The following is a 27660-nucleotide window of genomic DNA, read 5'->3' as shown; positions in this document are numbered from 1 at the left end:
TTTGTTTCATGAAGAATCTTTTTTCTTTTTTCCCCAGAGAAAGAACTATGAAGAGTGAATGTGGATAGTATACTCTTTTCACTTTTTTGCCTTGCTCATGGATTTTTCTTTCACAACATGACAAAGATGGACATATGTTTAAAACGATTGTACCTATATAACCTACATCGGATTGTTTGAGCTCTTGGGGAGAGAACAGGTAACGGAGGGAGGTGAAAATTTGGAACTCAAAATTTTACAAAAATGAATGTTGAAAATGATCTTATATGTAAGCAGGAAGTTTAAATACTATTAAGTGAATATTTTAAAAAACTTTTAAAAGAGATTCTTTTTTCGGTTCTCTTCATGCATAAAGGAAAATGCCCTATTTTTTGTTGCGTATATTCAGAATTTTAAAGAGTAATGATTTGACCGCTTTCAGGGGGATCGTGAGCTGACTTTCCCAGAAGGCAGTCGCCTCCCCGCTTTAGAGCAGCTCTCCCAGGTCTTTCGCTCTGAGCACCCGCAGCTTCAGACATGGAGCGTTCCCCCAATTCAGTCTTGATCTTAGGGGAGAGAAAAAGAAAATGACGTGGGGCTCAGAGACGGGAACCTGACAGACGTTTTCGGCCGTCTGCCGGACGCTTTCTACGGGACTGGTGGGCTTGTCACAACCCAGGCGAAGAGTAAAGCACTTGGGAAGCGTCCCGGGACGCACCGCGGACTGTCCCAACCCCCTGAGGGCACCCAGAGGGGACCCGGAGAGGGAGCCCGGCCGCAGCCTCCTTTCGCGTCTTCTGGCACCCGTCTGGGTCTCCGGGCCGACGTCCTGCAGCGAGCCTGGCGGGCAAGGGGTCAGCGCCTTCGGAGGGCCCCGGGGAGGTGCCCTTCTGGTCTCAGTTTCGATGTATTGGACCAGATGGCTCCCTTGGCCGGAGCAGCCCCTGCGCGGGTGCGGGAGATTAGGGACCCAGACAGAAGTGGATTGACAGCGGGTATTCGCGGCGCATGGCTTTAGGCCCTCGCGAGCCGCCGTCCGTTCCCGTCCAGGACGTTGCGTCGTAGCCCCGCCCCCGCTTCCGGCGCTCCCGGACGGCGCGAAAACCCAATTGACAAGAATCTCTGCCCGCCGAACTCGGGTCTCTCTCGCCGCTTGCACCCTCCCCCCCGCCCAGCCCCGACCCCAGCGCAGCCCCGGCGCCCAGTCTTCGAGGGTCGCCCGCCGGCGGGGGGAGGGGGAGACGCCCGCGCTGCGCCTTGGCCCGGGGGGGTCTCGCGCCCGCGCCCTTTCTGCGGGGTCTCTTCCCGCGCCCCGCGCTGCCCCGGGCCCGGCCCGATCTGTCATGGCCCCCACGTCCGCTCGCTCCGGGCCCGGTCCTACCAGCTCCTGAGGGCTTGGCAGCCCGGGAGCCGAGCCGGGGGCCATGGTCGGGGTGCTGGCCATGGCGACTGCGGCGGCGGCTCCGCCCCGAGCGCCCGGGAAGGACTTGGACATTCAGGTGAGCTTTGCCCCCTGTCCGGGGCCTGGAGCTCACCGTCTCCTCTTGGTGGAGGGTGGGAGGGGGGAGGAGAAGCTCGATTTGCTGCCCCAAGGCGGCGCATGGGAAGCCGGAGGTGGGCAGGGTACGAGATACAATCTTCTGGGGGGAGGTTCTGCCCTTCCCCCCCCCCTGCACACAGTGAGTGCTTACTACATGCTCGAGGGCCTCCATGCCCACCTTCAGTTTCCCTACTGTGAGGGTCCCCGAGGTACCCCCCCATAGTAAGAAGCTTCTCCCCTCTGGTGTTCGGACCCCCACCCTGGGCGATCTTGATGCTGTTGGGCGCTGGCCAAGAGCTTTTCTGGGCTGTCCACCCAACCTCCTCTCTGAGTAGCCTGCAAGCGAGTTATCGGCCCCTCCCCCCTCAGACCCCTCCTGTGTAGAGTCCGGCTGTAGGGGTGAGACGTGGAGGGTGCCCGACTGGGCTCCAGGGGAGGGAGTCGCCCAGGCGTGGGGAGTGGGGATTCTGATGGGAAACCGGAGGAGCGGCTCTACCTCTTTCCCCTTGAACTGTCACCCTCCTTGGAGTTCCCTGGGAAATACTTGTTTTTCTTTCTGGTCCACATGCGTGAGTTCCCAGATATCAGCTTCAATTAAAAATGAGAGAGAGCCGAGGCGCCGAGTTTCTGCCCGTCTTTTGAACACTCAGCTAGCGATTACGACATAGAAGAGAGGAGATGTTATGAAAGGCATTTTTTGATCTTGGTTTTGCTTTTACTTAAAAACTTGCAAAAAAAAAATTGAGATAAATACCTGAAACTTGGTGAAACACATCTTTAAAAATGCCCCATGAAATGAATACAAGGGATAATATTATAAAAATATATATATAATAAAAAATTAAAAAAAAATGCCCCATGAAACAAAAGTCACAAAGGCACTGTTGCTTGTGATGCCTAGCTTGTGTTAAATGTGATAACTAGATCAGGAATTTATGCTAGGAGCGAAAAGGTGTGTTACTTCAGATCCTGCTTACAAACTACTGTATTGCAGGCTAATTGTGCATATCTCAAAGTCCGATTCTTTTTGTTCAACAAAATAACTGTATGGACATGTATACATATATTGTATTTAACTTATACTTTAACATATGTAACATGTATTGGTCAACCTGCTATCTGGGGGAGTGGGGAAGGAGGGGAAAAATTGGAACGAAAGGTTTTGCAATTGTCAATGTTGTAAAATTACCCATAAATATATCTTGTAAATAAAAAGCTACTTAAAAACAAAACAAAACCAAAAAAACTACTGAGTTGGAAGAAGGTTGGCCACTGCTTTAAAACTCAACAATTTAAAAGAATGAAGTTGGGGCAGATGTTTCCCCCCCAAAACAGTCCATAAGTTCTATAAGTTTCTTCTAAGTATTTCTAACATTTTCTTATTTTCACATATAATTTCCTTATTTGTTATACATAAATTAGTGATTTTTATCTCAGAAATCTTTTTTTTTTATTTGTTTATTTAGGTAAAGCATAAGTAAGACTTATTTTTTTAAATCTTATTTTTCCCCAATTACATGTTTTTTCTTTTCTTTTAAACTTAAAGCCGTGCAAGAAGCAAAGGAAAGAAGATGACGGAGTTTCTTGTAAAACCATTACTGAATATATGTCACCAATGAGGAAGACTGGGGACAAAGTTTTCTCTCCACCAAAATCTAATAACATCTTGGATTATTTTAAAAGGACTTCACCCATAAACGAAAACCCTTCTTTGCATAAAGAGTATAAAATACAGTCCTCTAAACCACTGGAAGTTGATGATAGCAAAGAATGGAAAACACTTTTCAACAGTTCCTCCAAGTCAGAGTCTAAGTCAAAGGGAAAGAGAACTAATTTATCTCAACAACTGAATGAGATTAAAAAATTGGAAAATGAGCCCATAATAATTGATAGTGATGACAGCAAAGAGGACATGAGCTTAAATCATGTTTTTGTGAATAATGATAGTGATTCTTCTGCTCTTCTTACCCAGAAAAATGTAGAGCCCTTCTCAGAAGGCAAAAAGCAATCAGGCACAATATCTTCTCAAAAAGACACAAAGAAAGTAAGCGCTGAACAAAATGCTACAAAAAATGACTGCAAAAAATTAAGGAAAAGGAAGCACAGAGAAGATAAAGGCCCACAATCCAAAAAGGAGCCCCAGGACAATAAAGGAACAGGAACACAAATTGATGAAGTTGTAGATCTTGTAAGTGATTCCATCCCTGGAGTTCATATGCCTGAGAGAGCACAGGTTAATGATAATACAATAACTGTATCCTATGAAGAATTTTTAAGGAGTCAGGAAATAATCACATTGGATCACATACGTGGATCAAAAATATCAGCTAGTAATCATTCTGATACTGCTGATGAAGTCGATAAAAGTGGGAACACTAGTGATCTTGAAAACAGTGAAAATTCTCAGCAGCTGCCCCTTAAAACAGTGACTGTTCTTGCACAAATTCATGCTATGCCACCAAAACCTATTTCAAGGATAAAGAGTAAAAGGACTTTGAAAATACCATCAATTTTCTTGAAATGTAAGGAAAGTGAAATTGGAAATAATCTTCTAGAGCCTGAAAACGAACAAACGGTTCAGAAAAGAAAATCCAATGTAGTTATAGCAGAGGAAGAATTAGAGTTAGCTGTGTTAGATGCTGGAGGCCCTGAAGCCATAAAGCCAAAATGTACTGTGGAAGAAAGACAGCAATTCATGAATGCTTTTAGGCAGCCTGCATTTGATGCTGTAAAAAGTGGAGTCAAAAAATCCTCAGAAAGACACAAAGATGCTCAGGAAAAGGATGCTTCCTTGAAAGAGGAAAGGGGTAAAGATAAGTCAGTTAAAATAACAGAATGTTCTAAAATGCAGATAGATTCAAATAAAGACAATTCACAGCTTTGTGATTTAAAAAAAAGCACAGCCAAAGGAAAAAAGAAGAAGCTTCAGAAAAAAGATAAAGGAGTATTGGTAACTGAGGATGCTATTAAGAAAGAAAATACTTCATGTGATGTAAATATTAAGCAAAATTCAAATAGCATCAGAAGAAGTTTGAGACAACAGAAAACAGAAGCTTTTAAAAACACTCTCTCCCTTAGCCTTACAAATTCTTCTTCTGAAGATATTTCAAATGATCATCCTTTACATGTTTCTACTCCCAAAGCCAGTAGTAAATCATCAAGAAAAATCACTACACCAGATGACAGCTTGGTAAATGATTTCACTCCAAAATCTTCTCGAAAATCTTCCCGAAAATGCATGGTAATGATTGGAGAGCCTGACTCTGAAGTTGACAGTCCTGGAAAGGTTTCTACTCACACATCTTTGGAACAGCATGGCTTATATATGGCAGAATTAATAACAGTACCCTTTGATTCAAAGAGCCCAATTAGGTAAAAGCTTGTCTTTCCCTGAACGTCTTAGAGTGTTTTGTATACTAGAGAATAGCTGTAGCTAATATTAAATTATTTTTGTTTTTTTCTCCCTTGAACCTAATTTGCTAATCAAACCGAAAGAGAAGGGAACTTAAAATAACTTTTATTGAATAAATTTTATTTATATATTATGTGTCATTATGTAGGATACAAGAGCTAAGCTCTAGTGTTTTAGAATTACTATCCTTTAAATATGAGTTTTATGCATTTAAGATCTATATTAGAAATAAAATGTAAAGACTTATTTATTGAATGGGTTAGTTACATCATACCTTCACTAAATAGAAGAAAGTGACCTTAAGGTCAGACTTAACTTCAAAACTCATTTAGTGTTTTTTAAAGTCCTGATTTTGAAATCTTTAAACAAGAGTTTAACTCATCCTGATTTACTTGAATTTAATTCTTCCTCTGTGTAGAAAACTTGAAAATGATTAGTCGCCTTTTGTTTTTCTATTTCGTACTTCAATCAATCTCTAGTGAGCTTATTTCTGTATTAGATGTTGAGGTTTTCACATAATATGATGATGAATAAAATATTTCTTGACACAATTCCTTTTTCAGGATGAAATTTACCAGAATACGTTCACCCTCTAAATCCAAGAAAAATGAAACAGATGAAGATTTCACTCCCAAAAGTAGAAAGGTAATTAAATATGAGAGAACTTAGTAAATCTGTTTATTGTTTTTAAAAAACTGCCCCCAGCAGAAATAAATTGAAAGAAAATCAGTGTATATTTTATAGACTTATATTAGGTATCATTCTGAAACATATTTCTTTAGTTTTCTCAAGACACCTTATGTGACAGTAAAATCCCTTAATAATAGGTCTGAAATGGTCAAAGATTGTCTCTGAGATAATTGTCTAGTCACCTTTTCTATATTTAGCTTATGTATAGTCACTGATTCAGAAATTTATTATTATCTCAGGAAAAATAATTTGAATTATTTTGAATAGATTGAGGAAGTAGATTTAGGGAGCCCCCAACTGACTCTCCCTCTCCCATGTACCTCTGTAATTTACAGTCTGAGGGATTCTGTTGCTTTGGGTAGAGGTGTCCAACACCCTGCCTGCCCACTGCACTCTCAACTCTGTGCCAATCAGATTTAAATGTAATTGAGAAATACCTAACAAAATCAAAATACAACACACTTAGATAATATTATATTTTAAAATTAAGTCAATGTAGAGCCCCTACAGATCCCAACATAAGGATCCATAGACCCCATTTTTATTGGAGCTTGACAACATTGATCTAGATTTTAGAGCTACCACCGAGTCCAGGGTTACACAGTTATTATGGGTCCCAGATGCTGCTTGTACCCAGGGTTTCCTGACTTTGGGCTAATTCTTCATCTTGTGCTCTCTGTCAGCTCACAAATTTGGGGGCCTTCTCATACTCTTAGGCAATTTGGTCATTTTTATAGGACCTAGAAACACATCCCTTTGTATTCAGAACATTTTAGTCCTGGGGCATTTTCATTCTGAAAAATATTTAATCTGGTATATAATGGGGGGAAGCCTATAGGAATCAATCTTGATTATTTCTGCCAGCTCTCTTTCCCATTTTAAAGTTGGCACCTAAGGGTGAGAAATGAGTAGTTGATCTTGGGTCTCACAGATCCCATTCCCTGAGGCTGCCTTCCAATGTGCCCTCTGTAGAGCAGCAACCCTCCTCAGCTCCACTGTCTTTGACACAGGGAAATCCAAGCCAGTAGGACTTCGAATATGGGCTAACTAGGCATCTGGCAGATACTTAATATCCTTTCATCTTCTGCTTTTTTTCTGTAACTTGGTCTCTATTTATCCTTTCCTTCCCATTCTTACTGTCACCCCTCTAAGAGTTCAGAATATTTTGAGGGTCTACCTCTTCTTTCCTTTCCAGTCTGTCTTTCATGCTGCTGCAGCCTTCATAAATACTCTTTAAATATCCCTTTCATGAGTTTTCATATCCCTCCTTGCTTTAAAAGTTTTGAGTCAATATCATGAGACTGCCCAGTTTAGCAGTTAAGGCCTATGATCTAATAATCCAGTTCTATATAAAAATCTCTTTTCTCATTCTCCCTTAATTATCTTGTGGGCTTTCCTACCTTGTACCATTCTGTCCTAAAATATCCCCCATTCTCCCTCTCTCACCTCCATCTACTTAAATTCTATCCATCTTAATAGACTTACCTCTTATCTTGTGCCTATCTAATCCAAATCTACCTAAGCCAGAGGAGAGAATTCCTTCTCTCTTTTTGCTTTTTCTTTCTCCTCAGTTCTAAACTATAGCACTTTCCATCAATTAGCACTTATAATTCACTACCTCATCTTGCTTTTTTAATGTGTAAATGTTTTTTCTTTAGTATTCAGAAAGTCAGATATTTTTCCTTTTCTTTTTCTTATACATTCTCTTTGCCTTATAAGAGCCCTTACTTTCCTTCAAGACTCAGTCTTCCTAATTTCTTCAGCTATAATCCTTCTTCCTTCTAAAATTACCTTGTATTGTGTATATATTTGCATAGTATAAATTGTTTCCCTCAGTGAAAGTAAGCTCCTTGAGAACAGGTTCTGTTCCACGTTTGTCTTTCTATCCCTAGTGCCTGACACATAGTAGGCAATTTAATAAATGCTTGGTAATTAATTGTACTTAATATTCGTAATTTGTACTTTCCCTTATTTTGGTGGTCCAAATCAGAGAATAGATAACCTTAAGATAATGAGAAACATCCTCTTATTTATAGTGAATTTCATATTCTGGTTAGAACTCAGAAACTATATTTGCAATATTACACTATTTGCATCCAAACAAATTCAAGCCCAATATAATTAGATCCAAAACTTGATAAAAGTTCCTTGTTAAAAATTCATAAATCTTTCTTTCTGCCTTCTCTATCCATATTCAAAGTAGTAAGCTGGCAAGTTCTTTAGTGAATGTTCTATAAGAATTATTTACCCAATGTTATAGAATATTGCTTTGGATTTTTATTACTAGGCAAGCAATGTTTCTAAAAACATATCAAAAGCAAAGCAGTTGATTGAAAAAGCCAAGGCCATCCAGCAGAGCAGGTCAAAGATGAGTGAAGAGGGGTCTGCCCCTCTGCGGCGATCATCCAGACAGCAGGTTCTTACTGAAAGGAAAAAGTTATCAGAGATAGACGTAAGTGTGCTCCAGAGACTTACTGACATAAACATGCATATGACATTCATTCACATTGCAAGAGTGGGAAATAACATCTTTGCATGATAGGAGATGATGGCACTGCATCTAATGATCTAAATGCTCAGATTCTTAACTTGTGGGTCATGACCCCATATGGGGTTTCGTAATTGAATGTGGGGGTCATGAAATTATGATTTGTCATCAGTAAATGTTTGATTTGCATATCTGTTTTATTTAGCTACATATCTGAAATCATGTGAAAATTTCTTGGGTGAAAAGCAGTTAATGAGTGGGAAAAGTTTAAGAAGCTCTGATCTAAGGTGCAGCCACATTACACAGAAATCTGTGGTACAAACAAAACTTCAAATGCTACCTTTTATCCAGGCCTAATCTCAAAGGAAGGGGGAAGAGAAGAGTTTGGTCAATTGAGTTTTATTGTAATTATCTCAATCAACTTTTAGATTCTGAATATAAATTTTACGCAAGTCATTACATGTAATTGGTTAAAAAGTCTTTAATCTCTTTTATTTCATTTTAGGATTCAGTTATAATTATAGATTCAAATCTTCCCTCCCAGAGTGCAGAGAACAAACAGAAGGAAATTCAGTGTTTGAATGATGTACTGGGGAAAAAAATTAACAAAAATGCTAAGAATTTAAGTGGTATGTTGCTTTCAAAAGAATATTTATATTAAAAGTTTTTGGTTTTGTTGTTAATGCCTTTTAGAAATGGATACTTTCTCCCCTTTAATATTTATTCCCCTTCATATTTAATATAATTCTAAGAAAAGTTGTCCATTGGTGGACCTTTAAAAGCAGAAGCATGATGAAGTCTAATTAAATAACCACATACCTTTCACCTGACGTTACTTAGTGTGTTATGATAGTTTATTCCTAATAAAGGGAAGAGAGAGGAACTAATTTTGAAAGCATTTGGGTATGAATAAGGATAGAAAACTTGAATGCTAATCTGTGTATTTGTTCTTTCCAGGAAAAATAAAAGTGGCTCCTCTATTCCTGGCCAAAAAACCTCAGAAAACAACTGAACCTATTGTGATTTTTGATGACAACAGGTCAGTCTCATGCAAGTTAAAGACCTTAAAAAAAAAAAAATTGTACAGAGTATTTTTAAAATATTTGTGGTGTTTGGGATTCAAACATGTGAATTGTGTAGTGATCCATTTATAGATTAATTAATGGGAAAGTGTAAAAGTGTTTTATTTGCTTTTAGCTAATTAGATATATGCTGCACATGTAAATTGTTATCAGGTTTGCAGTAATAACTTCTGGTTAAAGAATTTACCATTAATTTCTGATTCTCCTGTTTTCCCTGACTGTGAAGAGATCTAAGGCATTGAGAGAGAGGAAAAACCCAATAATAATCCTTATATGGTGGGCAGTTTCTTGGAACCTCTTAATCATCCATAGTCCAAGACTATGGTAAAGATCTATGGTTTGATATCCTTATGTTCCTTCCTGCTTATGGTTTCCCCATTTGGGGGGAGGGGGTTAGTTAAGCTTGGCCAACCTAATAGTTTTTTACAGGGTGTTTTGAAAACTACAGTAGAAAATTCTGAAATATTTATATTTGTTTCTCAGAATTACCTTAATTTAATTTTTTACTTTTATTAACTGAGGAGGGACTGAGGCAATTGGGGTTAAATGACTTGCCCAGTATCAAACAGATAGGAAATATTAAATGTCTTAGGCCAGATTTGAACCCAGATCCTCCTATTTTAGGGCTGGTGCTCTATCCACTTTGCTATCTAACTGCCCAATTACCTTAATTTTAGTTTAAATTCCTAAATATTTCCTTATTTTCTATGAATTTTTTTTTTTTTTTTTTTTTTTTTTTTTTTTTTTTTAGCTATGGGTATTTGTATGCAGCGCCATCTGCATCCCCAGTGGAAAATCAGCATCTAGTCTCTGGCAGCTGCTTTCTATCCTCTTTATCTTCACTTTATCTGTCTATTCTATATTACTCTGTGGTCTTAATGACTTGCACACCTGCAGAATGAAGGAGGAAAGCAGAAGCTGGTCATTCTTTTAGCCTCTTTTCTTATAGCTGACTACTCAAGAAGAAGGATTTTTATGGCTGTTATGGGCAGGCAAACAGAGGGAACACAAGCTTTGATCAGAACTGCACAAATTCCAGCCACTAAGAATCTGAAGAGGAATCCTACTGACCTATTAGGGTACATAATCATGCATCATGTCCTGTTAATTTTAAAAATTCACAGTTGTTTATCCTAGTAACAGAAAAATGCTTGATGGTATCTCACTTTTCAGGAGATTTGGTTTTGCAGTTTTTGAAATTAACAAGAAAAATAGAACCTTTTGCACATTGATTTCACTCTTAGATAATTATTTTCCAAGGCGGATTTTTCCTTTATTAAGTTATTAATTTTGTTCAAAGTCAAGATGCATCTGAAAACTCTCAGGATGATGAACAATTTAAAGCAAAGCGTGAATTTCTCATGAGTGGCTTGCCAGATTCATTGAAGCGCCATATTGCAAAGAAAGCAGCTTCCCTAGAAGCCTACTCTGTGATAAGTTCCTGTTTTCAGACGGTTGTTCATATACAGCAACGGGACAATTGTAAGTCTCTGTTTATTGGAATGGATCTTTCTATTCTGCATAAGAATCTAGTTTTAAGCAGTATCAAATTGCATGTCCAATTTTACTTCTTTTATTTGCTATAAGATTATGATTTCATTATAACTATCTGTGGCAATTTCACAGGAAATTTTAAAGTACATTAATCAACACAGACAGCCTGGTGGAAAAATAGAGAATTTATGTGAAAGTCATACATTTTGACCTTTTGACTCACCTATCTGTGTGACCTTGACAAATTCTTTCAATTCCTGTTGGCTATGTATGTTTACTATATTAATTGTTCTCAAGTCTTTTCATATGTGTACAATAATTACTCAACACATATTCATTTGGCAAATATGAAATGAAAGTATAAGCCTCTGGTTTCTGCCTTTCCTTTAGGGAACCGTTTGTGGAGCTTGACACCCCCATCATCCTCTTTCTTAACTGATCTTAAAGACCCGAGTACCAGCATAACCGATGTGACCAAACGCATCATTGCCCTTGGTGAATTCTCAGCACTGAATTACAGACTCAACACCAAGAATTCTGCAGTTGTGGTTGGTGTCATAGAACCTTGTTACCCTTAGTAGCCTGTTTCCATTATCTCAGGACTTCTACTTTTCTAGTATAGTATAAGCTCCTTAAAAGCAGGGACTATTTTGTTTTTGACACATATCTACCACTATTCAAGTAGGAGGTAATTATGTATTTGAATTTATTTTCAAATTTAGTACTTTTTTAATGGAATTTAAACATCTGTAATAATACTATGGGAAATTACCCCCTCGTTAGAAGACAAAACACGAATAATATGAACATAAAATTAAAACTAAAACTTGCCACAAATTCAGCAGAAAACTAAATGCATCATTATTTGCTTCTCTCAAGGGGAGTATTTGTTTATGGGGGGGTGGAACTATATTAGTATTGATGTATATTGATTAATAAAAATCATTAAAATGGAGCTTTCATTAAATATTTCACATTTTATTGCAGCTGGGAACAAGAAAAGATTTTACAGAAGAAATAAGGAATATTTTGCTGGAGGAAATTAGGTGGTCTAATCCTCAATTTCCTTTAAAAAGATTTTTTACACAGTTTTTAAAAAAGCGAACTGAGCATGTGGCACTTTTTGGATGTCAAAGTAAACAAGGTTAGTGACCTCTTATAACTCCTGTGATTTATATTGAACTTGCATTTTTCAAAGAACATCTCTGGGAATGACTGAAAAGAGTTGTATTTAAATAAAAGATTTGGGCTATCTGTCTGAAGCAGGGATTGCACCTATGTTGGGCAAGCACATACGAAAGGCCTAAATAGTGCTGCTGGGGTCTGATAGACCATTTATACAAAAAAGAATGAAGTTCTAAAGGCAGATTTCAGGGCACAACATCTCAGGCTTCCCTTTGCCAGTTGCTGTCACAGATTTATTGAATGTTTTTAAAATAATAAAGTTGTTGTTTTATCAATCATTAAAGATATGTGTTGTTTTTTAACCCTTATGTAGGACCTTTACAAATAAAATCCATTGACAGTCGAAGGGAAACCAAGAGAAAAAGAGGAGAGAGTGAAAACCACAAATCAAAGAAAAGAAAACCAAGTGAATGTGATCAGGACCTAACAAGGGAGGACTTACCTGAGGGACCCTTCCCTAGCAGAAGAGGAGGTACCGGCTCCCTGGAAGGAATGAGGGAGTCTGGCCAAGGACAGTGTCCCAGGACCTCCAGGAAAAGGCAGGAGGCTCTGGGAAGCATGCCACATAAAGAGGAAGTGAGCCCAGCCCAGGATTCTGATGTGATCATAGATGTGGATAAGAAATTTCCATCAGAGGGAACATCCAGCTCTGGTAATATACCCTAGTGATTTGGAACCTTTTGGTCTCTTTTGTAGTTGCCAAAAATATCTCCTCACTTATATACTCTTTCCTGCCCCTTCTGCTTAAAAATTCTTTGGGTTATTTGCTATATTTTATACTTAACATTTTCTCCCAATTTTGGGGATGTCATTAAACTGTAACTTTTTCTAAGTAATTAACATTTTTGTTGTTGTTGTTTTGCTGCAGCATTTGTTGTTGCTTGATTTTGAAATGTATCCATAGGATTTGAAGTTTTTAATTTGCCTCTCATTTTGAAACAAAAATATTTCACCCAGTAAATGCATAATGTTTTGCTTTTAGATTCTGGAGTTGAGGACATGCTCTGGACAGAAAAATATCAACCTCAGGCCTCTAGTGAACTTATAGACAATGAATTAGCGATTCAGAAGTTACACAGGTTGGTAAAATTTCATCTGAGATCAATTATAATATAGAAAGTTATTGGATAGTTTTAGTTATTTATTTTAAAATGTCTTGCCATGATTTTCACCAACATTTTGAGTTTCCTGGAAGACTTAAAATAATGCATTTTTCACATTCATCCTATATATATTCTGATATTTAAATCTGAATTATTTTTATTAATTCATATTTTCTTATCACAGTTGGTTGAAAGATTGGAAAAGAAGAGCTGAATTGGAAGAAAAAGGAAATCAGAAAGTCAGAAGTGATGACAAAGAACAAGGTATGAATGAAGGCTTTTCCTACAATTGCTTTTTTCTACTTTCATGACTTCATGACTCCTTTTGGGGGCAGAAATATCCGAGGAGTGGTTGGCCATTTCCTCACTTAACAGATGAGGACCAACAGAGTTAAGTGATTTGCCCAGGTCACATGTTTGTAAGTATCTGAAGCCAGGTTTGAACCTGGGAGGATGATTCTTGCTGATCTCAGGCACTGAGCTCATCCCTTAGCTGTTCTTTAGGTTAGCAATTAATTCATTTAGATTTATAATTAGCATTTCAGGATTTTATTGGTGGAAAGTCCCTGCCTATATACAGTAAATATAGATTTGACTATCAAGTCTGATGATGAGTGATAATTTTACCAATCATCTTACATATATACATTTGTTCATATTTTTAGATCTCTCATTTAGCATGGACTTTAAGGACACTTCTGATGATGAAGAAGAGAATTCTCTTTGTAATACTGTTCTTATCACGGGGCCACCAGGAGTGGGGAAGACTGCTGCAGTATACGCCTGTGCTCAAGAGCTTGGCTTTAAGGTTCATTTCAAATATTTGAAAGTCTCAGTGTAAAAGTTATCTTAGATTTTCAAATTCTCATTTCCCTCTTCTTAAAATTTCATTTTTTAAAAACAGATTTTTGAAGTTAATGCTTCTTCGCAACGCAGTGGTAGACAAATTCTCTCCCAACTCAAAGAAGCTACTCAGTCTCATCAAGTCGACAAGCAAGGTGTAAATTCACATAAGCCTTGTTTCTTTAACAACTACAGCGTAGGTAGATCACCAAGTAAGTCAATGGTCTATTTTCAAGCACTTACATGTAGTATTTCAAAGTAAAAATTTTTTTAAAATCTTGTCAGAACACTAGCAAGGTACAGCCAGGAAGTAATGCTGTATATACATGGTGTTCCTGAAGAGCACCAGGGATGGGGACAAGAGTGAGACAGGTAGGGTGAGACAGGAATGGAAAAAGGTAGAAGAGTGCTGTTAACTTCAAGGAAGATAAAATGTCATTAGAGAGAAATAGCAAGTACACTCCTAAACAATTAAAATGGAATTAAACTAGGAGGAAGAAGATGAGTGTGAATTGAAGTGATTAGACATGGTATCTTGAAAAAGATAATAGGACTTGACTTTAATGGTTTAAAGAATGAGAAGACTTTAATTTTGACCAGCAGAGTTGGAAGAAGATGAGAATAACTGGCAAGGACACTGCTATGAGCTGGAAGGAACAAGAACATAGTATATGCCTAAACTGGCCAATGTGCAATGTACATAATTGGAGAACCTCAGGAAATATGGTTTTCTGGTATAGAATAGCACCAGATTATTAAAAAGCTTGGAAATCATGAACAAAAATGTTTGGATTTTTAGAGACAGCATCAGTGGGAATATTGAAACAGGGATTTTCATGGTGAAGGCTGTGTTTTATCAAAGTTGTCCTCTTTATACAAGGTGGAGAGCCTGATAATTATAGTACTCTAGGATTGTGGGCAGTGAAGGCTTAGATGAGAATGGTAGCAATGGGGAGGTCTGGCAAACTGAACAGATTTTAAAGGGAAGGAATAATTGAATGTTAAGTTTAGAATATGTAGAAGAAGGAAGAATGAAGAATTAGCCTTTATTTGTACAGTGTCAGCATAGTCCAGAGGATAGAGTGGTGGCTTTGCAATCTAGAAATCTAATAGGATTCGATTCCCTTCTCTAACGGGCAAGTTATTTAAACTTTTTGAGCCATGGTTTCCTCATCTCTAAAGGATATACTTGAGGAAACCATGGCTTAGAAATAATATCTCTAATACCTACCTTACCAGGTTATTGTAAGGCTTAATTAACATAATACATCAAATGCTTTATAAATTTTCAAGGAAGGAGAAAATTTGGAATGGAAATAAAATAAAATTGAATTTTTAAAAGTCCATATTGGAAATATTTAGAAGTCTTCAACTCAACTTTAGGGGAGGAAGATGAAGGAAAGGGAGGGAGAAAAATAATGGAGCACAAAGTTTTGCAAGGGAGAATTTAGAAAACTATCTTTGCATGTATTTTGGCAATAGGGGATGGTGATGGGGGGAAGCTATTACTTAAAAAAAAAAGGGGAGGCCAGCCCAGGTGTGATGTTGAAACAGTGATAATGGATGAGCTCAGCTTTAGGGTGAATATAGAGAAGTTAAAGAGAATTAAAGATAGATGCAAAGGATAAAGAGTCCATATTCGAGATGATGGAGAATCAGGAATTGTTAGATCCCAGAAGCCACGGGAAAGGGGAATTTTGTAGAATTCTGTGGGTAGGAAAAGCCTCAGGTGGAGTTATTGGGTTGGAGAAGAATCTCTGAGAATAGATCGCATAGAAGTCTGATTTCAGAAGGAGGTGGCTAGCAAGGAGCAGTGGAAAACCAGCATTGAGAAGTTGGGTAGCAGTGTGGTGGGGGTAACAAGTCAAAGATGAATCCCTATTCTCCAAGAGCTTATGCCAATGGGCATGTAATGACCAGCAGCCTCTCTTTACTTTTAGGAAGTCAGAAACTGGCTTGACCCAGGCTCCTAAGATTCTAGTCAATAGAAAGGATTTCTTTTAAGATAAAGATCTCGGCATTTTTGAATGCTGAAGGTGAAAGGAAATGGGCCTGTGGAGAAGGGGAGGTGAAAGCTGAAAGAGACAGACTTTAGGATCCAGAACACTAGGGGGCATGTCCCCTTTCAAAACAAGGCTTCTGAGGAGCAACTTTCTGGAGAGGAAGGGGAAGATGGACAGTGACATATTCAAGTGAAGAAGGTGATATTGGAGGGACCTCCCACTAGCTTCCTGCAGAATGATGGTGGCCTTAAATATGCTAGGAAGTTCTCGAGAGGTGAATTTACAAGAGCCATTAGAAGCATGCCAGGCCCGGCAGTAGCTGGACAGTGTGATTCGGCAGCAAATGGAATTCCAGAAGGTTTAGAGAAAAGTATCAAGTTCAAGCACTGGTTTTTATTTTGTGTTTCAAAGTTTCAAAGTACAAAACTAATCTTCATTAAAGAATGAATAAGTCATTTTTTAAAAATTATATCTTTTTATTTACAAAATATATGTATGGGTAATTTTTCAGCATTGATAAGTCATTTTCTAAATGATTCATTTCCTTCTGTAGTCTAGTTTTCTTTAATCTTGGAAATTAAGTGCATTCATAAACTTTATTTAAATAGTGTCCTTTGTTCTGTTCTGATCCCATTCCACTCCTCCCTGCCCAAGTGACAATTTAGATAGACTGGGATTGAAATAATTTTATCTATTGTGGGTTTGAAATGGAATGTAGACAACCTAAAGTTTAATTTAAGAAGTATTCATTTTAAATAAGATTAAATTAATATTTGTTTTGGTAGAAAAATTAAGTTCACCTAAGAAAATTCTTGCATCACCAAGGAAACCTCCACTTTCACCAAGAGTTGCAAAGAGGGGGCTCCCTCCCAAAACTTTGGCAAATTATTTTAAAGTGTCTTCCAAACAAAGTAATGATGAAGTGATGAAACACCAGAAGAATAATAAAGGTAAAAATTCATAATATAAAATACAAGTTAAAGGAATGTATCTTCAACACATTAAAAAGAGATTATAAAATATATTCTTTAAATTCCTAGGAGTTACTTATTAAACCCTAGTCTGTAGATTCTATTTCTAGGCATTTTGATTAACTTCTTTCTGTTTTTATTAGTTTATTCAATAAAAACATGAATTCTGTTGACAATTCTCTGTCAAAGATAGTAATAATGTTAGTGGATTTTCTTGATATGCTTATATCCCATCTTTGTAGAAATTATTTCTTCTGAAGAGAAACAAGACACTCAAACAAAATCAACAAACATCTCCAGCTCAAATGTCAAGGAATTAGAGGAATCCAACCGGAAAAATGCCACATCTCTCATTCTTTTTGAGGAGGTAAGAGTGTGCATTACTGATACCACAAAAAGAAATATTGGTGCCTTTGTTTTGTGTTTAAAAATCTTAAAAGTGCACATTTACATTACAGATGGTATCTAAATATAAAAAAATGATAAATTTATCAAATACAAACTGAAATTATATTTTTTTAAAGCAAATGAAAATGTCAAAACCTAAGGAAATAAATTTTTTGAAGAAGGAGCATACTCAAATGAAAGTATCTCCTGTCTTTCAAGACCAAACCTTGTGTTCCTCTCCCCCAAAAAAAGACCCCCAAATCCATTTATACTCATTTCTTCCATTTCTCAATCCCTTGCCTTCTGGCTTCTGAGACCAGTACTCAATTAAAGTTAGTCCCTCTATAATTACTACTTATCTCATCATTGCTAAATCCAGTGGCCTTTTCTGCTTCCTTTTCTTGTCCTCCTTTGCTTCTGTAGTATTTGATCCTGTGGACTTCTGTTCTTACACGTTCTCTCACTCTCTTCTCTTCCATTATCTTAGCCATCATTTGGTGCCTTCCTTCTAGATACTAAGGCTCCTAACTTCAGCCATCCCATACCACTACCTCCTATCTTGGGGCCCCCATCTCATCAGCTGCCATGTCTGGTTGGCTTGCCCTCCACTGCTCCTCTTGTCCATGCCCTTATTTGCATTCTCATGGTCATGACCATCACCCAGGTCTGGGGCCATCACCTCTGCTCACCAGTCTCCTTTGACCCCATTCACCTCTCCCACAAATGATGGTCTGACCCTGTCATCCTCCTGTTAAAAGTGGGGAGTGCCTCCAATAAAATACAAGTGCCTCTGTCCTCTCAACTCTTTCAAAGCCTCATTCTACTTTACTCGCCCCGTTAGTTGTTCCTGCTTTCCAGTTTGGCATTTTTTAACCGTGGCCTTTGCAGAACCCAGCACATTTTACTTTATTGTCTTTATTATCTGCTTGCAGTTTTTGCCTCCAGTCAAATGTAATTTACTTGAGAGTAAGGACCATTGTCACTTTGTTCCCCAGCACTGAATATAGTGTTTGTCATTTAATGAATATTTGTGGAGTTGGAATAACATCAATCTGTACTCAGTGGTGTATTTTTGGGGAAAGACAGTTGGGGTTGACTTGACCAGAGGGACATGGCTAATGAGTGTGTGAGGCTGGATTTGAAGTCAGGTCTCCTGACTAGAGACTTGGAGCTCCACTCACCAGGCTGCCCTTAATGCTAGAAAGTATTCTGAATGAGCCTTAACTTTTCACTTAGAAGGTTTTGTGTTTTCTTAGTTTAACATAGAGTAATTCACTTACACTTTTATTAAATGACTTATAAAAAACCTTTTACAGTTTAGGCCAGTAGAGATTATCTAATCCAACTCAGGTATGTGACTATTTATAAAATAACTTTCATCCCCTTGTCCCTGGACTTGACATTCACAGCGGCGTGTGTTTCCTAGGTCGATGTGATATTTGATGAAGATGCTGGATTTCTAAATGCAATCAAGACCTTCATGGCAACAACCAAAAGGCCTGTGATTCTTACTACAACTGGTAGGTAAAACAGATGAGCAAAATGTGTTAATACTGAGTTAACATTTTCTCCCCCCTCAGTTAAGAAATCCATCTTGAAGTTAATTGCTTAGGATGATTTTTTTCCTTTATTATATTCATAGATCTGCATCTGGTGTTTTTTTCTGCTATATCTCTAAAGGTATTGGGTAAAAAATCTCATAAGGAGGAGTGGAGCATTGAAATAAAACTGGAAAGAGCCTGTGATTAGGAACAAGAAGACCTTGGTCTGCTTAGTTATTACCAATATGCCTGAGTTAGTGCTACGTGTACTGCCCAACTTACTTCTGTTGAGAGCATCCAATGAGAAATGTATGCGAAGTTTTTTGTAAACTTTAAAGCATATAGAGAAAGCCAGTTTTATTAGTAGTTGCCAGTGATTTAACGAGTAGGTTAGTAAAGAGTCTTTCGTTTCCTGAAAAGACTCTATTTTACTGACAACAGTACATTCTGAAAGGACCAGTGCTTGGGCTACTGTTTTAGAACTCAGACATATGTGGACAAGGAGCCTCACTACCTGTTTCTATCCTTTGTCCTACTTCTGCCCTGGGAGGCCAAGCAGCACCAAGCTAATTTCCTTTGTATTAACTATTGGAATGAAGATAGTTCTTGTTCCTCCCCCCTCCCACACTGACCCAAGAATTCTCTGCTCTAGAGTAAACCCCTCCCCTTCCTTCAGCACACTTAAATGTGGCAAGACCTCAAGTCCCTATTGGTCACTTCCAGCTTATCAGTTGCCTTCCTAAAAATACATCACCCCAGAGTAAACACAGTAGTTTAGAGAGGGTCTGGAATACCAGCATAGCAGTTGGACACGAGGCCTCTCTTCATGCACTCACTTTTGGTTGCCTGAATATATTATTTATTGACATTGTGCTTGTAATCCCCAGAAATCCCTAGGTCTTTTTTAACTGGACTGTCCATTCATGTCTCTCACATAATATTTTTGTGAAGTTGAATTTTTTAATCTAGATATAATACTTGAAATTTAATAAGAACAAATAGCTATTATTAGCAATTTAGCAATTTCAGCTTAATATTCCAGCCCTGACGACCTTTTTTTGGGGATGGGATTCCAACTTATTGGATGTTTCATCCAGCTCTGGGTCTTCTGCACATCTGACAAACTCACTATTTATAACTGTATCCAATTTATTGATAACTCTTAATTTTAGAACTTTCTTTTTGCAGATCCAACATTTAGTTTAACATTTGATGGCTGCTTTGAGGAAATCAACTTTAAAACTCCCTCCTTGGTATGTGTTTTATTTTTTAAATCATAAAAAGTACATGATAGTCAATATGGCATTTTGTATATAGTAAGAAATCAGAAAATGTTAGAACTGGAAACTGATAGTGGCAATTATCTGGTCCAACAAAAAGCCAAAGATCCTTTTAGTTGTGTGAATTTAAAAAGATGCCAGCATTTCTATAAACTTCAGGACACTTCTGTAATGTTTTGCCTTCTGTGTGTACTTCCAAAAGCTTGTGGGTTAAAGGAAATTGTGCCTGTTATTTGTGTAAGGGCTTCCTATTTTATTAGAGCATTAACCTGAAAGCTTTAGATAATGTGGTCATGGGGATGAGGAGGACCTGGCCCATCCAGATACTTGGTTAGTTTATAAATTGTTCTTTTTATCTGGTAACGTGTTTTAAAATAGATTCAAAAGGATGATTTGTACCAAAAGATCTATGACCAGATATAGAAATTAGATTTCTTAAAAATTTTAAACTTCCTGACAATAAACAAAAACATTCATTCCTAACAAAAAGTTTTTTAGAAGAAATTCCATGATCATGATTCTATGAAATTACCCTACTTAGAGCTTTTAGTATATAAAATTAACTGAGCCTTGTAAAATTTGTGAAATGCAAATTCATTAACTTTTACTATGAGCTGTAATTAGGGTTGAAAGGATTTTCTTAAATAATTTTGTATAGTTTTGAATAAATTTAAACTGAAACTTAATTTATATATTTAAGAGTTTTTTCTTTTAGGAAATTTGTGACTAGGGTTCCGATTTATGTTAACTCCTACAAATAATGATGAAATTTTCCTTGCTTCTGCAATGTGTGGCCATATGCTTTTGCTTTTTTTTTTTTTTTTTTTTTTTTTTTAACACATTTTATTGATATCTTTTGTTTTTTATGTCACCTGCATCTCTTAATGTCTACTACCTACCCTCTCCTTCCCATAGAATTATCCTTGTAACAAAAAAGAGTGTTGAAAAAACAATTTAGTAAAACTAACCAAGATATCCAAAAAAATCTAGCATTATTTGGATTGTTTCATACCCTTGATTTCCCACCTTTGCAAAGGAGTGTGTGGGGAAGCAGGGATGCACTTTTTCAGATTTATTCTGAACAGCCAATAAAATGTAGAACAGGAGAGTATTGTATCTAAAACTGCAATCTCTTCTCATGTAGAGCTTTAACAAATTCACCTTGTAACTTTTTTTCTTTCTTTTTTTTTTGAGGCTGGGGTTAAGTGACTTGCCCAGGGTCACACAGCTAGGAAGTGTTAAGTGTCTGAGACCAGATTTGAACTCAGGTCCTCCTGAATTCAAGGCTGGTCCTCTATCCACTGCACCACCTAGCTGCCCCCACCTTGTAACTTTCAAGGCTGAACTGTTTGTGTGTGATTCTTTTTGGCCTTGATTCTGTTCTCAGAGAGCTGCTTTCTCATATCTCTTTTTTGGTGTGTCATATCTTTTTAATTATAAAAATACATTCCTGAATATTTACTTCTAAAGCAATTTCTTTACTTGCAAGAACTTTAGAAATATTTTGAATTTTAGGAAAACTCATAAATTTAATTTTATTCTGATAGCAAGCATTTATGATGTTGTTATAATTTTTTAAAAGAAATTATTTAATTGAAAAATACTTTTCTATGTGTTTCTTTTACATTTTATAGTTCAATGTTGCCAGCTACCTACAGACACTCTGTTTGGCAGAAAATTTAAGAACTGACTTAAAAGACTTTGTTACCTTGCTGACTGTTAATAATTGTGATATCAGAAGAAGCATTCTCTACTTACAATTCTGGGTTAGAAGTGGAGGTGGATTCTTAAAAGAAAAACCATTATCACTTCATGGTGAGTTGATCTGTTTTAAAAAATGTGTCCAACTGTAACTATGGATATTATCAGCAGTTAATAATATGATCCGTCTCAGTTATCATTTATCATCTCCTTTGTTATCTAAGATAAATTGAATTAGTAATCATTGATTAAGTACTTACTATGTAAAAAGTACTAGGCTAGATTTATCTGATGTAGTAGATGTGTTACTAAAAAGTTTTATTTTAAGTTGATTTAAAAAAAACCAAATCATTTTGTTTCTCCTTCCTTCTACTTGCCTCCATTAATTATTGTTATGGTGTTGCTATTTACATTTCTTATAGATATTTAGATGACATTGATTCCTGATGCTCAGCTTTCAATTTAAACATGGGTTCCCAAGCTTCTTTTTGAATAAATGAGTCTATTTAAAGTATACAATTTGAAGGCATCTCTCTTGAAGTGTTTTAAATTTTTTTTAATTGATATCCTTTAGTTATATATCATTTACATTTCTCCTTGTACTTCCTCCTCCCAAAAAGCCATCTCTTATAACAAAGAGAAAAAAGACAAATAAAAATCAACCAAGTTATCATAAGTGTATGCATTATATCACACTCATAGCATTATATTATATTTATTATATTATATCATTATATCACTACCTTTGCCAAGAAGCAGAATGAGTGAGGGACCTTCTCATATCTCTTCTTTGGGCCTACACTTGGTCATTAAGATGAAATTTTGGAGATGGTAATATTCCCTCTTTATTTTTAATAAATTCAGATTTTTTTTTCTTAAAAGGAGATACCTCTATATCGTAAGTTGATTAATATTATTAAATATTCATCATAGGTGAACAGGATAAAACCTAAGGGGAAACTTCAGAGTAAAATTAATTAATAATCAAATATTACTTACCTAAGAGGCATAATTAGAAGATAAGTAAGAGCTGGTCCCTGCCCTTGATTCTAACAGCTACTGGGGAAGTTAGGCTTTTCATAGGTGAGACTGATAGAAGCAACTGTAAAATAAAAGTGATTATGTATAGTCTAAACTATGAATAGAAACCCTGGACAGAGCTGGCATTCAGTAAGAAAGGCTTCTTAGCAGAAAGACAAATCTTGAACCAAGTTTCCAGGACATGATGGAAACGGCTGACCAAGGAAGAGATTATTATATGGTTTATATTTTGCATTATGTTAAAGTAGAATGAGATGACTAAATAAAAATTACAGGTAGGAACATCACTCATATTGAATCAAACTAATAAGTTATGTAGTCTGTTTTGTCATTTTGTCATGCTACACCAAAGGACAGTCTGTAGAAAAATTGTGATTGGAAAACCAATACTAGTAGTTAGGACTATTCATTAGGTTGTCCAGAAATGATTTCAAAGACTTAATGAACCTGTTTATATTTTCAGACTGTTCAGTTTCTCTTGGTAATAAATTCCACAAGTTCACTCCTCTGTAAGATAATATTTCGTTATATTTGACTTTAAAACTGCTTTTATCAGGGTACAATACCCATAATAAGTCATTATTATAATGTATAAAGATTTCTGAAGCACTTTTCCTTCTAATTGTGGGATGAAAATAGAGTGCATTTTATGATTCCCATTTTGTAGATGAGAAAACTAAGACACATAACCTTTTAAGCCAGGAATTGAAACTCAGGTCCCCTGATTCAAAATCCATTATTTTTTTCTCTTTAGGAATTCTTCACTTTTCTTGTGTTCTGGATTCCTTGGGCGCAGTGTCTGGGAAACCTTTCTCAGAATAACATTAAATGTATAAAATAAAATATATTGAATTATAAAGGAAACCAGTTATATTGAAATGCAGTGATCTTAACCTCAGATTAAGACATCTTCCTTTACTCCTGGTTGCATTTTAGAATCTGGCGGACAATCTTTATCTGTACACTAGATGACTTTAAAACTCCTCTCCTCCTTCACCCCTTCATTTTTCCAGGATAGTTGCAGTAATAATAAAGAGTTTAACTAATGGAATTCAAATAAAGTTAGTCTTTTCAGAAATAATGTTTACTATGGCAAAAACTTTTTAAAACATTAATATATAGCAGGCCTGCCGGCAGAGGAATTATGTATGTATGTGTAGGTCAGTAGAATGTGGCCAAGAGTGACTTTACTCTGAAGTTACGGTTTGCTGTCATGCAACTCTTGAGGGGAAATGATATTAATAGATTCTTTTAAACTTTAACTCCCTAGGAGAGAATGCCAGACTTCTTTGCTCTCGAGATGGTGCTCATCTTAAAAACCGTCCCCACGCTCCTCAACGGGATCCTGCTGACCTTCCGAAGTGTGACACTGGCTTTGCAGAAAGTCTGCTTGGCATAAACAATATAGTCCTTCCATCTGAAGATTTGTTTTCCTTTATAAAGGTATTATAAAATCAGAATATTAGCTTGAGTTCTTTCTCTTCTCCTTCCCTCCTCCTGACCCATAGTTTAAATGTGCCTGAACTATTAAGTCTTAGATTTTTCTTTGCTATAGAATACTGACTTTATAGCTATGGCCATATTAAAAGCTTCCCCTTAAGTCAAATATTTTTCTAGGCTTGGACCTCAGAGCTAGAATGTTTAGAATAAAATTGCTGTGATGTTTCTGATGAAAAGTCATTTCAAACCTCACTTTGACATAGATTGGCTCATTACTGTGAAGTTCATGGAGCAATGTTCATTCTTCATTCACCAGATAAGAACCAGACAAAAATTAGGCCCAAGCTACAGTTCTTTGTTGGCGTGCAAAGGAATATATGGCAGAAAGAAGTTGTCAAGCATTAGGAAGGTGGATTAACAGCACACCTGCTATTAGTAGGAAATTTGGAAATTGTAAATGTCGTGATTATGTAAACATTTGTTAACATACACTTGTTTTTCAGCATAAACTCACAACACAGGAAGAATGGAATAAACTCATTCAGCTCCTCACCGAATTCCAAAAACAGAATGTTGATTTTTTATATAGTAATCTTGAATTCATTCTGCCATTGCCAGTTCACATCTTTCCAGAGTCAAAAGATCTTTGTATTTTGCCTGAAACTTCATATGCTCCCCCAGCAAGGAAGAATGAGAATCACCTGAATGCTGAGCGTTCTGAAGAAGACCCTTCTTTGGTAAAGGCCAAGAAAGTGAAGCGTCAGAAGAAGATGATCACATTGGACGACAGCGACTTGTTTGACACTTCTTTGAATTATTCTGATGAAGGTATTAGTTTGCCTTCAGCTGTTCCACTCTCAAACTCAGAAGAGAGTAGCTCTGCCCTCAAATCGAGTGCAAAAGGGAAGAGTAAGAAAACCTTGGAATCTGATGTGATGTTTGTGTCTCTTCCTCCTGAAACTCTCGGACAACAAAAATGTCCTCTTGCTTCTCACTGTTTAAATTCACTGACTGAATTTATGGATGATATGTCTTTCTTAGATTCCCTTTTACCTAATCAAAGGGAACAAAAAGAGTTTGGTAAAAACGAAGACTTTAACTGGACAAATGGCAGGGTCAAGAATGGCCTTTGTGATGAGTTTAGACAAGAGCCTTGTGATGGCCGGACTTGCCAAGGCTTGGAGGAGCTGAAGGCAGTTGTGGAAGCACTCAGTTTTACTAAGTGCTCTTCCACTATTTCAAAAGTTTTGGAAACCTCTTTGGACTCTTGCAAGAAGTTAGGAAAAGATCCAACCAGGGACTTCACTTTGTGCATTTCGGAACAAAGAAATAATGTGTACTTCAGTCACTCTGCTGCAGATGTAGAGTAAGTCTGTTTTCCTTTTTTTAGATGAATTTTGGTTTATATGGTTTGTCCCCTTTGTTTCCCAGTATATTCCTTCCTGGTGTTTCTTTGGAGAGGGCATAATAATAGAGGCACAATAAGAATCCAATTTCTTTTTGAGTGTAACAGAATTATGGGAAGAAATTAACCCCTTGGATTGAATTTTTCCAATCTTTGAATACTGGAAATACATAGGTCATTATGACATTTATTGTGAATTCATTATTGCACTGCAGAAGATGAAGTTTTCTATGCTAATTTGGGCCATGTACAGTAAATGATACTAATTACATTTTGATATTTCACTGATTTTCCTAAGTTCTTCTTGATGTACAGTAAAAAGACTATATTTTATATTTGTGAGCAAGTATTTAAAATAACCAAAAAGATTATTATAAATTATATCTTTAGTTGCGATAGCTCTTCTTTAGGCTGATATTTTTGTTGCCTGAAGCTGAGGCAGATAAGAGTCCGGGTTGAATAGGTAGAATCAGGCCCAGATAGAGAGGAACCTCAAGTGTTAGGTAGATGTGTGATCTTTTTAATACAACAGTCCCTTAAGAGCCATTGAAAATTTTTGAGCAGAGGAATGACATGTTGAAAGCAATAGTTGGAAGTAGTTCATTTTTGCAGTAGGTTAAGATGAAAGAGAAATCAGCTTGTGTAAGTGTACAGTTCCATTTTTATTGGAGATATATGTATATCCAATAAAAATGGATATATCCAATAAAAATATATATATATAAAAAGATTAATTATTTCCTTTTTAACTTACAGCAAAGCACAGAAGAGGTTGGCAGTCATAAAATCTGTATTTTCTGGTAAATCTCTTTTAAACCTGGGGAGCAGCAGGCAGGCCAGCCTCGCTGAATATTTACCGACCCTCCGATGCATCTGTAGGATGGAGAAGTTAAAAGAACAAGAAAAGAATAAGAGAAGGTGAAAGCTCTGAGTAACATTTCTGTGATGTTTTCATTAGATGAAAAGAAATATTACCAAACTATTTATTATTCTTTCTCTTTTGACAGATTCCTGCACTATTTTGAAGGAATTCATCTCGACATACCCAAAGACACTGTGAGCAGTTTGGCAGCTGACTTCCCCTAGTTTTCTATGCTAATGGTGCCATGTACAGTAAAAAGATACTTGTTACATTTGAATATTTCATAGATTTTTCTGTGTCATTAAATTTCTTCATGATGTACAGTAAAAATAGACTTTGTATATTTTATATTTGTGTGCAAGTATTTAAAAATAACCAAAAGTCCAGCTTACACATTGTATATTTGGTTGTGATACCTCTTCTATAAGCTGATATTTTTGTGTTCTTCTCTTGTCTAGTTTGACTCTTTTATTTTTTTTAAACTTTGTTTTTCTGTGAAAAGAATAAGTTATTTCTCCTGGAAATAACTAGAGTGTAGATTTAATGGATATATGTCTAGAGATATTTGTGTTTCAAATTATTCTCAAACATTTTCTCCCTTACTGCCTCCCTGTTTCAGTGACATGATCAAGACTTTTTTTAATTTAATAATGAACTTCAGAATCAGAAGAATTTCTTCCAAAATAGATTTTGCAAAATTCACTCCCAGGTTGTTTGACTTTGTTGTTCAAAACACTTATGTTGCTAATTTAAAACTTTTAGAATCATTTATGACAAATTTTGAAGAGAATTTAATTTTAAGAGTCAAAGAAAACGACTTTAATGAAGTTTTTCCTATTGTTTTGACATTTAGCAATATTCTACCATTGGATTATCTAGACAGTGGAGTTTTATAAATATTTTTCTACTATCATCGTATGTGTTGCTTTATTTTGTTAACCTACAAGTTGCTTTGTACATTTTTCTATCTTTTTCTACCTTTGATGTGTTATATTTCATAAAGATTTTAACAATTTCAGATCACTGAACTTTTATATATCTTCATGATTAATTGAATTTGGTCATATTTGGATGAATTACCCTTGATCAGTCTTTCTCTATCTTGAGAAGACTGAATTCCTGTATTTTTCCACATAACTGTTAAGGTGTTTTCTTTTAAGATTTTGCTTTCTGATTAAAGAGAGAAAATGTAATTAAATGATTTAAAATATGG

The 27660-nt window shown here is 36.5% G+C and overlaps 1 protein-coding gene across 2 annotated transcripts; it reads left to right on the top strand.

The window, feature by feature from the left end:
• The first annotated feature begins 1059 nt into the window (after window positions 1-1059).
• ATAD5 (ATPase family AAA domain containing 5) lies at window positions 1060-27646 on the top strand. 2 transcript variants are annotated; one of them, XM_074263628.1, is made up of 23 exons: window positions 1060-1478; window positions 3066-4891; window positions 5495-5576; window positions 7909-8073; window positions 8615-8738; window positions 9067-9148; window positions 10492-10673; window positions 11076-11233; window positions 11673-11829; window positions 12184-12522; window positions 12853-12949; window positions 13158-13237; window positions 13639-13781; window positions 13878-14028; window positions 16605-16769; window positions 17033-17157; window positions 18604-18697; window positions 19907-19971; window positions 21633-21813; window positions 24011-24183; window positions 24684-25546; window positions 26342-26503; window positions 26593-27646. In XM_074263628.1, the coding sequence occupies exons 1-23, from the start codon at window positions 1404-1406 to the stop codon at window positions 26669-26671; spliced, it is 5568 nt and encodes a 1855-aa protein (XP_074119729.1). In that variant the 5' UTR covers window positions 1060-1403; the 3' UTR covers window positions 26672-27646. The 2 variants fall into 2 exon arrangements, with proteins under 2 accessions (XP_074119729.1, XP_074119730.1); XM_074263629.1 differs by lacking the exon at window positions 16605-16769.
• The last annotated feature ends 14 nt before the right edge of the window (window positions 27647-27660 follow it).

The sequence above is a fragment of the Sminthopsis crassicaudata genome, chromosome 4, assembly GCF_048593235.1.
Source record: "Sminthopsis crassicaudata isolate SCR6 chromosome 4, ASM4859323v1, whole genome shotgun sequence".
Lineage (NCBI taxonomy): Eukaryota > Metazoa > Chordata > Mammalia > Dasyuromorphia > Dasyuridae > Sminthopsis > Sminthopsis crassicaudata.
Note: the sequence above shows the minus strand (reverse complement) of the source record. Positions and strands in the feature narration are given on the sequence as shown.

Bases quoted from the DNA above. Each gene is read 5' to 3' on its own strand.
- ATAD5 (XM_074263628.1), top strand. From the start codon at position 1,404: ATGGTCGGGGTGCTGGCCATGGCGACTGCGGCGGCGGCTCCGCCCCGA. The intron at 8,739-9,066 runs GTATGTTGCTTT...TGTTCTTTCCAG, and splicing joins AAATGCTAAGAATTTAAGTG to GAAAAATAAAAGTGGCTCCT. The intron at 10,674-11,075 runs GTAAGTCTCTGT...CCTTTCCTTTAG, and splicing joins TATACAGCAACGGGACAATT to GGAACCGTTTGTGGAGCTTG.